This window comes from Canis aureus, chromosome 8 (assembly GCF_053574225.1).
Source record: "Canis aureus isolate CA01 chromosome 8, VMU_Caureus_v.1.0, whole genome shotgun sequence".
Classification (NCBI taxonomy): domain Eukaryota; kingdom Metazoa; phylum Chordata; class Mammalia; order Carnivora; family Canidae; genus Canis; species Canis aureus.
In genome coordinates, this window is record NC_135618.1 from 45,873,940 (window position 1) to 45,886,095 (window position 12,156).

The 12,156-nt window shown below is 48.2% G+C and overlaps 1 protein-coding gene and 1 long non-coding RNA gene across 3 annotated transcripts in view; one reads left to right on the forward strand and one right to left on the reverse strand.

Moving 5' to 3' along the window:
• LOC144318986 (uncharacterized) lies at nt 1–8,319 on the reverse strand. 2 transcript variants are annotated; one of them, XR_013384919.1, is made up of 4 exons: nt 8,007–8,319; nt 7,028–7,188; nt 3,973–4,143; nt 1–3,282 (listed from the first exon to the last, which is right to left on the reverse strand). It is a non-coding gene; the product is annotated as an uncharacterized LOC144318986 (long non-coding RNA). The 2 variants fall into 2 exon arrangements; XR_013384918.1 differs by lacking the exon at nt 1–3,282 and having other exon boundaries at nt 3,859–4,143.
• The window catches only part of NUBP1 (NUBP iron-sulfur cluster assembly factor 1, cytosolic), a 21,501-nt gene continuing 17,315 nt past the window's right edge, over nt 7,971–12,156 (forward strand). The window contains exons 1-3 of the mRNA XM_077906618.1: nt 7,971–8,116; nt 8,196–8,300; nt 10,408–10,541. Coding sequence (XP_077762744.1) covers nt 8,098–8,116; nt 8,196–8,300; nt 10,408–10,541 — 258 coding nt within the window. The 5' untranslated portion in view covers nt 7,971–8,097. The remainder of the gene's footprint in view (nt 8,117–8,195; nt 8,301–10,407; nt 10,542–12,156) is intronic.

The window sequence follows — 12,156 nt, forward strand, 5'->3', positions numbered from 1 at the left end:
TTTCTGAATTCAGGATTTATTGTAAAGCTACAGTATGGTATCGGCATAAAGATAGACAAAGATCAATGGAATAGCACAGAGTTCTAAGAGATCAATGCAGAATAAAGTATCCAGAAATATATCCACATATTCACAGTCAACTGATTTTCAACAAAGGCACAAAGTTAATTCTGTGGAGAAAGGATAGTCTTCTCAACAAATGGTACTGGAACTATTGGGTATCCATATATATATTTTTAAAAATGAATTTCAGCCCACACCTTGCACTGTATACCAAAATTACATATAAAAATGAACTCCAAAAAAAATGAACTCCAAATGGGTCACAGACAGAAGTATAAAGTCTGAAACTATAAAGATTCTTGAAAGAAATGGAAAATCTTTGTGACCTCATGTTAGGCAGCGATTTCTCAGACGTGATACTAAAAACGCAATCCATAAAAGAGAAAACTCGCAAACTGGGCCTCATCAGAATTAAGAATGGATCCTCAAAAGGCATTAAGAGAATGAAAAGACAAGACATAGACTAGGAGAAAATACTCACCAAACGTATAATCGATGAAAGGCTCATATCCAGAATATGTAATATATTTTTTAAAGATTTATTTATTTATTTATTTATGATAGACATAGAGAGAGAGAGAGGCAGAGACACAGGAGGAGAAAGAAGCGGGCTCCATGCCGGGAGCCCGACGTGGGACTCGATCCCGGGACTCCAGGATGGCGCCCTGGGCCAAAGGCAGGCGCTAAACCGCTGAGCCACCCAGGGATCCCCCAGAATATGTAATATTCTTGAAATGCAATATGAAACAACCAAAAATGTTTTTAAGTGGGCTTAGGATCTGAGCAGACATTTCGGTGAGGAAGATATGCTAATGGCAAATGAGCACATGAAAAGATGTTCAACATAATTACACGCTAGGGGAATGCAAATTAAAGCCCCGGTAAGATATGGCTGGGCACCTACAGGAACGTCAACGTGTTTAATCTTCCCAACAACTAACCTTTTGAGGCAGTTAATATTATTATTGCTGTTTTATGGAGGAAGAAGCTGAAGCACGGAGAAAAGACTCAAAAGCTGGCAACTGGGGAGCTGGGATTTGGGTGCAGACACCTGGCATTGAAGAATGCATGTTCTTAACCAACATGAGTGGGGTTCCCTATATGTAATAAATCTCTTATTTTTTGACTCAATTTTATGTTAAGTGCCTGCAGTATATATAGACAGCTCTTTGTTAGATATTTTTGCCGGATCCATGGGAAGAGAGAGAAAATTCTCTACACCTATAACTTAAATTTTCGGACTACTTTGATCATAGGTGGGGTGAGAATGCCACCTACTGGCACAAAGTGAAACTGCAGGCACCTCGAAAGCGTGTTTTCTCCACCTGCATGTTTAAAATGCTCCCATCCTGCTGAATCAGTACCGAAATGTTTAACCAGGTTGATCCAGGTGCTAGTCTTAGTTCATTCACTAACCTGCTGTGTGATTTTGGGCAACTTTCCCCATCTGGGCCCCTGTTGCCCACATTTGTAAATAAGGTGCAGGATCTCACCCCTGCAGCTCTCACCTGCAACCCTGAGTCTACTTAAACACAACCTGTATTGGATCCTTGCTCTCTGGATGTTCTGTGTTTGGTGCTTTACATGAATCACAGTGTTTTATCCCTACGGCAACCTCATGGGGGAAAATAAAATGCCTTTATCACCCCCATTTTACAGGTGAGCAAACCGAGGCTGATGGGAAGGCATTTGCCCAATGTTGTTCAGCTCAAAAGAACTGGAGTCAGGATTTGAACATGTCCTCTGACTTCAGAGCAGGAGCTGTAAAGCCCGGTGTCATCTGCCTTCACCCATCTCACATATCCCCACCACAGGAGTCTGTAGTGCCATGGCTACTGACCCTGAAGGGTTATTTCTCATTTTTTAAAATTTTGACAATTTTATTGCTTAAAAAATAAGTCTCACGTTTGACATACAAAGTAATTTTAAATGTCCCTGAAGGGTTTTTAAAATATGCTGTGATGCTCTAATTTATAATAAGTATCTATTTGGTCTTGCTCCCCATCATTGATACAAAGCTAAAACTCTGGCAATTTCAGAGTGAGTAAGGTGTATCTTGTTATGTTAATAAGGCGACTGCATGGACAGGGGCTGGTTGCCAGGGAATCAACCTCCTGATTGGAGGGATGGAATATTCAGTCCCTCCGCACCCCCAACCCCCCCACCACCCCCCTGACCTCCCAGGGCCTGGAGGTTGAGCCAATCACCAAATGGCCAATGATTTAATCAAGTGTGCCTGTGTAATGAAACCTCCATAAAACCCATAAGGACAGCGTTTGAAGAGCTTCCAGTGTGGTGAACCTATGGGAGTTTAGGGAGAGTGTCGTGCCTAGTGAGGGCATGGGAGCACCTGTACCCTCTCCCTGTAACATTGCCTTATGCATCTCTTCCACCTGCCTGGTCCTGAATTATATCCTTTTATAGCAAAAACGGTAATCTGGTAAGTGGAAAGTTTTTCTGAGTTCTGTGGGTCACTCTAGCAAGTTAACTGAATCCAAAGGGGGTGGGGAGATCATGGAAAACTGATTTTGTAGCCACTCGGTCAGAGAGAACAATCTGGACTTTTGACAGGCATCTGCAGCCCAAGGAGGGGGTCACCGAACCCCCAACCTACAGCTGGGCAGACAAAAACACCGGTGACAACCTGGATTTGCAAATGACATATAATGTCGGGGGTGGGGGGTGGGGCAGCCCTGTAAAATTGAGCCTGTAACCTGTAGAATTGATCACTATCTCTAGGCAAAATAGCGTCAGAATCAAGGGACCCAGCTGAATTGTAGGGCACTTGGCTGGCATCCTCAGCATTGTCTGTTCAGAGAAACCACACCCCTCACATTGGAAACTGGGTTGAGAGCTTCTTTACGTGCCAAAGCCCCATGCCCAAGGGTCTAACTTAACTAATTGTGGGGGACTAGGTCCCTAGCATAAGGTCCCCTAGGGGATCATAACATGCAGCTGCCTCGAGAAGTGCAAGCTACAGGTGACCTAGCACCCTAACTCCACATTTAAGGTCTAATAACTTGAGAAGCATAAACAAACTTTAAATTAAAAACAAACAAACAAAAAAGGGCAGCCCCGGTGGTGCAGCAGTTTAGCGCCGCCTGCGGCCCAGGGCGTGATCCTGGAGACCCCGGATCGAGTCCCACGACGGGCTCCCTGCATGGAGCCTGCTTCTCCCTCTGCCTGTGTCTCTGCCTCTCTCTCTCTCTCTCTGGGTCTCTGTGAATAAATAAATTCTTTAAAAAATAAATTAATTAAATAAATAAATAAATAAATAAATAAATAAAATAAATAAAATAAAAATAAAAGAAAAACTACTTTTTAAAGCCGTTTTAGCCATACGGAAAAATGTATCAGGAAGTTCAGAGAGTTCCCGAATATTCCCTCTTTACCTCCCCCACCCCGATTACCCCCATTATTAACCTCTGGCGTTGGTGTGGTCATCTGTTACAGTGGATGAACCATGATAACGATTCGTTTTCAGTAACTAAAATCCCTGGCGCAAGTCAGAATTCACTCTTGGTGGTGTAGGCTCTGTGAGCCTTGACGCACGCATAACGTCAAGTCTTCAGCACCACGGCATCAGGATAGTTTCCCTGCCCTGAAAATCCCCTGCGCTTTGTCCAGTCATCCCTCCGCCTCTGCCTCCCCCAGGCCCTGGCAACCACTGATCTTTCTGCTGTGTCTCTACTTTCACAAACTTATTTTTAAAAGCACTTAAAAATGTAGCTAATTAAATCTTTTGGCACTTAGTAAGGTTTCCACATTTGCAACGACAACATTTCCAGCTCTCGCTTTGTAGCTTTTAGTCGCTGCCACCTTTAATCGGGGGGACAGAAATAACAATTTTAAATTTAAAACCTATCAAACTCCCCAAACTAAATAAATGTAAAGGAGAGGTAAACAGACTTCTTCAAATGCTGGGTCTGGTTCAGTTTGCGGCGTTCACACTTTTCCACGCTGCTAAATACAGCAAACTGGGCTCCGACTTCTGGAACACGCCGCCGTGTTCAGGAAAGAAGGCTGCGGATTCCACAGGCCATTAGCACCTGCTTCCATGGGATGATGCAGAGAGGTGACCTGTCAGAGGAGGGTCGGCAGGGAGGACAGTCAGGACAAAGGACCCGTGTGAGCCAGGATAATGGCTGGCGTGCCAGGGAAATGTCCGCTGTTCAGTTTTAGAGCCTGGCACGCACAGTGGCACACAGTGAGCTATGGGGCCGGAGGGGTCAAACGGGCCGGGGGCGGGCACCGAAAACCATGTCCAGATTGTTGTGAACCTGGCCATAGGGAGCTGTTGAAGGTGCGCAGGTAGCAGAGTGACCCAGGCTGAACTGTGAGGGGAAAGGACCCTAAGACATGTGGCAGACAAACCCCCTGGGGAACCTTTTTTGGGTGTGACCATGTGGCCGATTCTCCTGATGGAAGGTATGTGATGAGGGGTCGATCCTGGCTGGAAGCATTTAAGCAGCATTGTACAAATCACACGCTCTCCCTTGAAGCCTGCATTCAGTGGCAACAGGAGATGGCAGGGCCGTTGTCTCCTGGATCCCCGAGGAACGGCGAGCAGGTCTCTGCCAACGAAGCTGTCCAAGTAGCCGGAGCCAAAAATGATCTCTGCTGCCTTGAGCCTCTGCAGTCTGCGGGATGTTTGTCCTGGCAGCAGAGCCTAGCGGGGCTGCTAGGAAAGTACTGCAGGCCCAGGGGAATGAGGGTCCAGAGGAAGGCAGCAGGGTGATGGTGTCATGCAGTGTCAGCTGTCTGTTGCCACCCCAGACTTGGGAACTTAAGATAATAAGTGTTTATTTAGCTCATGTGTCTGTGGGTTGGCTGGATGGTTCTTCTAGACTCACACACCTGGTGGTTGCCTGTGGGTCTGGAGAGGTGGCTCTGCACCACTTGGCTGGAGTCTCCCTGTTGTCTCAGGGTCACTGGTTTGGAATGGGCTTGTCTGGGACCACCAGGTGGCCCGGCTCTACACCATATGTCTTCCCTTCTGCGGGCTAGCCTAGAGATGTTCCCCTCATGATGGCAGAGAGGAAAGCAAAGAAAGCAAAAACAGGCAAGTACTTGTTTTTTGTTAGGTCACACTGGCTAACGTCTCCTTAGCAAAGTAAGTCACATGCCTGAGCCTTGCGTCTGGGGTAGAACAGAGGCTCTGCACACAGGAGAGGGGTGAGGAGTTGGGGCCACTTGGGCAACTACAGCATCACATCACAGAGGTGAAACCACAGGACTTGATGCCTGATTGGACATGGTTTGGGGGTGGGGGTTATTGTGACTGTTTACAGCCACGGCCACCAGCCTTTACCGCCACTGCTACACATGCCTGCCACTTCATCCATCTACATGTGGCCTCTGTTTGGCTGCCCCGTGACTTGTTTTGACCAGTACAATGTGAGAAAGTGACCTTGTCCAGCTGCCACATAAAGGTGCTCAGGCTAGACCACTGAATGATTGGAGACCACGTGGAGAGACAGTGGCCACATGGAGGGAAACTAAGGCACACGTGAAAATGAGAATCTCCTACTCAATTCCCCCGTGGACGGTGCCACGTGAGTGAGCCCAGATAAAACCAGAGGACTCCTGAGAAATAAAAAACCACTGTTGTTTTAACCACTATGAACATATATATACATGGGGGTGACTTGTTACGGGGAGTTGCTAACTTGCTACAGGGGAGATGGTGAGAAGGAAGCAAGGCTGATGCTTAGACTCTGGACTCGAGTTCGTAGAGCAGTAGCATTCTCTAAGATAAGAATTCCAGAAGGAGGAATAGGGTTTGAGGAAGGAGTTGTGGCTAGAGGAGTGTTAGGCCGGAGAGGCACCCACGCGGTAAAATCCACCAGGTGGCGGCTGAACTAGGAAGAGCGGGGCTGGAACTTCATGATGGATAGTGGATGACGCCATGGACCTAAAGCTGCTCACCCCAGAAGGATGTGGAAAGTGTGCCTACGAGTGGGCCACGGACAGAGTCTCAAGACGCACCCCTCTTCAGAAGTGGTTCTCAAACTTTAGTGAACAGAACTGCTATCTGGTGAGAGTGTAAAGATGCGCATTCCCTGGCCCAGCCCTTGAGTTTCTGACTCAGGAGGTCAGGATGGGCCTGGGAATCTGCTCTGCAGCCTCGTGCCTGCCCTACTGCTCGCACGACCACAGGTGGAAAATTCTATCCCAGGTGAGACAGGAGTTTGGCCGGGGACGGTGGGAGAGAGATGGGAGCAAAGCTGAGGGGAGGCTTATTCGATTTTATTTCTTAGTGTAGAATGTGATCGTTTACAGCCTTGTGGGGAGGAGTGCGTAGTGAGGGAGAGACTGAAGAATGGAAGATCTTTCTTCCCTGCTACTGAGGAGACAGACTCGCTGAGTGGGAGGGTCGCCTGGGTAATCAGAGACTGCGGGGCTCTAATGTGGCACTGCTGCTGAAGACAGCTGGCGGGAACATGCCGGAAATGTCTGCGGGGACCTCAGAAGGACATGAAGCGGGCAGGCCTCGGGTCTCTACTGTGTGGCTGGGAGGGTGGGGAGGAAAGAGCCTATGGTCAGGAGAGTTGGGTGGAGCCTTCTGGCTGTGAGACCCTGAGCAAGCTGCTTAACCTCTCTGAGCCTCACTTTCTTCAGTGAAAGGAGGATAATGTGCATCCTGCTCCCAGTGTACAGCATAGTGGTCAAGAGCCCAGGCCCTACATCAGAGTTTCCTGGCACCCCAGCTGTGCTGCTTACCAGCTCTGAGACCTTGGGCAAGTCATTCTTGGTGACCCTGTCTTCCTACCTGCAAACTGGAGGTCACAAAAGTCCCTGCAGGTGAATTCCTCTCTGACCGCTCTGACCCCTGGGCTTGTTCATGCTGGTTCATTCTGTCTGAAATACCATATGTCCTCCCCACCGCCACCCCGTCCCTCCCTCGGCTTTAAGGAATCGCCCTGGTTGTCTCGTGTCGTAGCCTTTGTAAAGCTGTAGTTACCTGCTTCGTCATCCGCTGCCCCAACCAGGCTAGGTGCCAGGACGACAGGACTCGGGGCGGTTTGGTGGCGCCAGCACCTCGCACACGGCCACTTGGCACTGCGTATCCCGGATGACAGCCCGGGTTCATCACTCTGGCTCCCTCGCTAGGAGCTGTGTGACCTGAGGAAGGAAGTTCAAACCTTGTGTTTTCATCCGAAGGCACAATTCTGGAAACACTGCTAGAACGGATTCAGGCCGGAATGAGGCTGAGTGCAAGGCTGACGAACAGGATACTCCCATGATCTCAACGAATCGCTTCAGATTCTTTCTTCGTCACAAACGGAAAAGCGGACCATCCGATGCAGAGGTGGGACGGATGCCACCTTCACCAAGTAGTCGAGGATGGGACCCACTGGTGTCCTGTGCCTCTGGCCGTGGCACAACAGTTGTACACATCGGTCAAGTACCTTCTGCCAGAATGTCTTAACCTGAATCTAATCATGAGGCAGGGAATCAGACAAATTAAGATACTGGGGCGGGTTTTCTATAAGGCAATTGGCCTACACCATATCCAAATGTATCCATGTCCTAAAAGATGACCCCCCACCCCACTCCCCAAAAAAGGGTAAGGGGTGGTGAGAAGAGGACTGTTCTGAATTAAAAGGCACTGAGAACAAAGGAAGGTGCGACTTTTGATTGGCTCCAGGATGGGGGTGGGGTGGGGGGAGCAGACCTTATTTGGGACAGCGGAGTAAACTTGAATATAAAGTTTATTTTCGCTAATAACTTTGCATCGGCATCAAATTTCTTGGGTATGAAAGGGCATGGACGTGTCGCGTAGGATAACGCCCGTGCCCGGGAGCTCCGTGCTGAATAATTGATGAATGCTCTCCGCTGCCCAGTTTAAACGGGGACAGAAATTAAAGACCAGTCCCCCTCCCCCCTGCAAGCACCTGATGAAGTCCGCGCGTGCGCACAGCCCCCTTTTCGAGACTTACTTGGCGCGCCTGGAGAGTCAGATTGGGCGCCAGGAGGCGGAAATACGTAAGGGCGGGTTCCGGTGACCGCGCAGACGTCGAAGGCGGCCGAATGGAGGAGGTGCCTCAGGGTGAGCGCACGGAGGGGGGCGTGGGTGGTGGGGCTGAAGGGACAGGAGCCACTCTAACTGTGACCTTGTCACCGCGCAGGCTGTCCCGGGACCGGCAGCGCCCAGGCGGGCCGAGGGGCCTCATGTCAGGGCTGCCCCAACCAGCGGCTCTGCGCTTCCGGAGCCGGCGCGGCTCCCGACCCAGGTGAGGAAGGGGCAAGGCCTGAACCGGAAGTGAAGGGCGCCAGCCAGGAAGAGGCGGGACCGGGAGGAGACCGGCAGTGGGAAAGCACAGAAGGAAGTAGCGGGGTGGGGCGGAGCCTGAAGGATCAGTGACAGGCGTGGAGTCCAATGGGATCTCAGGAGGGGCGGGTCTAGGGGTTTGAGTGACAGGGGCCCCGCGGCTGGAGAAGAGGGTTTATAGACCTTGAACTAGGGGTTTGCTCGGGCTTATTATTTAGACAAAATTGTCTTCCTTTGGGAATAGGAGCGATTTTCTCACTCATTTAGCATAAATACGTGTTGATTTCTCCTGAGCATAGTGCTCTGCGCTGGGGTTACAGCTGTGAGACAGGGTTACTGCCCTAACGATATTAAGCTAATAGGGGAGACCCTCCGTAAATAACTGAGCGAGCGAGGAAATCGTCGCATGATAAGTTCGGTGAAGGACAAGTCGCAGGATGGGGAAGGCTCTGGGAACTCGCCTAAAGGATCTTAAAAAGCAGGAGGCGGGATCCCTGGGTGGCGCAGCGGTTTGGTGCCTGCTTTTGGCCCAGGGCGCGATCCTGGAGACCAGGGATCGAGTCCCACGTCGGGCTCCCGGTGCATGGAGCCTGCTTCTCCTTCTGCCTGTGTCTCTGCCTCGCTCTCTCTGTGTGTGTGTGTGACTATCATAAATAAGTAAAAATTAAAAAAAAAAAAAAAAGCAGGAGGCTGGGAGGATGCTGAAGGAGTTGAGCGGGAGACTGAGGCTGGATTCCTGGGTCCTGCAAACGGGGTGACCTTGAGTGAGAGTCCTCAGGTCTCTGAGCCTCCGTTTCCTTATCTAAAGTGGAGGAGGGGCACCTGGCTGGGTCAGTCCGCAGAGCATGCAACTCTTTTTTTTTTTTTTTTTTTTTTTTAAGATTTTATTTATTTATTGATGATGGGGGGCAGGCAGAGACACAGGCAGAGGGAGAAGCAGGCCCCATGCAGGGAGCTCGACGTCGGATTCCATCCCAGGGCTCCCCAGCATGCAACTCTTGATGTCAGGGTCATGAGTTCAAGCCCCACGTAGGGCTTGGAACCAACTTAAAAAAGAAAAAAGACTTACTCATTTGAAAGAGAGAGAGAGCGCACATGCACACGCATGAGCAGGTGAAGAGGAGGAGAGGCAAAGAATCCCAAGCAGACTCATCACTGAGCGTGGAGCTGGACCTGGGACTGGATCCCAGGACCCTGAAATCATGACCTGAGCAGAAACCAAGAGTCAGGCATTTAACTGACTGAGCCACCTGGGCATCCCCTGAGAACCTGCTTTTTAAATAAGAAGAAGCTAGTATAATTACCTCATGGTGTTATTTTAAGGAATTGAAGTGAAATGTTGAATGCACAGAAAATGTATGATCTGTGATAGTTACCTGTGACTGGTCCTCATAAACGTTTGCTCTTTGTCAGGGACTCTCAACCTTGGCACTACTGACATTTGGATTTGGATAATTATTTGGGGTAGGAGGCTGTCCTGAGCATTGTTAGACCTTTTTTTTAAAGATTTAGAGACAGAATGCAAGCAGGGGGAGAGACTCTCCAGCAGACTCCACTCTGAGCACAGAGCCTGAGACAGGGCTCGATCTCATGGCCCTGAGATCAGAGCTGAAACCAAGAGTCAGATGCTTAAACAACTGTGCCATCCAGGCACCCCGTGTTGTTAGCCAGTTAGCAGCGTCTGTGGCTCTACCCACTGAATGCCAGTAGCACCCCTTCCTGGTGACAACCAGAAATGTCCCCAAGGCAGATTTTGCCCCTAGGTTGGGAACCATTACTACGTGTGGAGCTCTCCTGGAGCTGGGAGTGTAGCAATGAACAGTTCAGGTAATTTCTATTCTCATGGAACTTGTATCCTAACAAGAGGAGACAGAGAAGTGAACTAATAAACAAGAAAATGTCAATGATGTCAATAGCCTTTGTAGTACTTACTACTGTCACTGATTAGGTGGTATTTCACACACAGTCCTGTGAAATAGTCCCAGGGATTTAGCTCCTTCTAGTCCATTGGAAGAGTGACGTTTGAAATTTAGTCAGAGACTTCATCACCTGATTTGCTTTCTTTGTAGCCATAGAAGAAATCAAAGAAAAAATGAAGACCGTGAAACACAAGATCTTGGTGTTATCTGGGAAAGGTGGTGTTGGAAAAAGCACATTCAGTGCCCACCTTGCCCACGGCCTAGCAGAGGATGAAAACACGCAGGTGAGACCTTGGGAAAAACTGGAAGAGGCTCCTGTGTGAGAGTTTGTGATGCTTCCTAGAGAACTGATCCCTTAGACCAAGTTGGATTGGTCTCGGGAATCTAGATCCTTGCAGAGAGAAGGAGGGAAATGCATGGGGAAATGCATCAGATTCTCTACCTGTGAAAATGGATAGCAGGTGTAATGTCTCTTGGCATGCTGATTATTTTGTTAAGTTCAGACTTCTTTTTCTTAGCCACTTTCTACTTGTGTCTGGGCCAGGGGTGTGCAAACTATAACCTATGGGCTTATTCAGCCCCTCTCTTGCCTTTCTATGGCTGTGAGCTAAGAATGGTTTTTACGTCTATAAATGGATGCTTTTTAAATTACTTTTAATAAAAGATTTTATTTATTTATTCATGAGAGACAGAGGCAGAGACACAGGCAGAGGGAGAAGCAGGCTTCTTGCAGGGAGCGTGATGTGGGACTCAATCCCCAAACCTGGGATCACGCCCTGAGCCAAAGGCAGATGCCCAACCAATGAGCCACCCAGGCGTCCCTATAAACCGTTGCTTTTAAATTGTTTTATAGTATCCTTGATTTTTGTCTACAAAACCTAAAATACTGTTGACCCTTGAACAACAAGGGTTTGAACTGCATGGTTCCACTTACATGTGGATTTTTTTAGTGGTACTATAATGTATTTTCTCTTCATGTTTTTCGTAACATTTTTTCTTTAGCTTACTGTAGTAGTGCAATGTATAATATACAAATAGGTGTTCATCAGTTGTTACCTATAAGCTTCTGGTCGGCAACAGGCTATCAGTAGTTAAATTTTGGTGGAGTCAGAAGTTACACATGAATTTTCATGTATAAGGCCCCTAATTCCCGCCTTGTTCAAAAGTCAAGTGTATTTTCTCTTTAGCTCTTGAGGAAGGAAACATTTACCAAGCCTTGAACTGGGCCTCTCACCTAGTACCCAAGTATACATATGAGCATGCAATCACCAAATTGCTCAGTAAAAATCCAGCTGCTCTCTGGATTTCAGCTTTGATGAAAGATGCGGTATGGAGAAGAAGAAAAAAATAATTTTCACTACAAAGTTGGAATGGAAATTTACAGTACCTGCGATTTTAAAAATACATTGGATCATTCATGGGACTCATGATAATTTTGCATTGACCTTAGAAAAGTGATCCTATCACTTACTTTACACTTGATACCTAATAAAACCATGAATACTGTGTTTTCTAATTTTTTTTAAACACGGAACACATTCCATCTTTGTGTTCTTGTAAAATGAAATTTTATTCAAAATTCCAGTGGAAAAAATGCTTACACATCAGAACTGCTAGAGCACCACGGATGTCTCTTAGAACCCAGCTCTCGGGGACGCCTGGGTGGCTCAGCGGTTGAGCATCTGCCTTTGGCCCAGGGTGTGATCCTGGAGACCCCGGATCGAGTCCCACATCAGGCTTCCGCATGGAGCCTGCTTCTCCCTCTGCCTGTGTCTCTGCCTCTCGCCTCTCTCTCTGTCTCACATGAATAAATAAAATCTTTAAAAAATAAAGAACCCAGCTCTCTGTCAGGGTGAGCCCTGAAGCAAGAGACCTCGCTAAGGACTTGTGTGCTGGCTT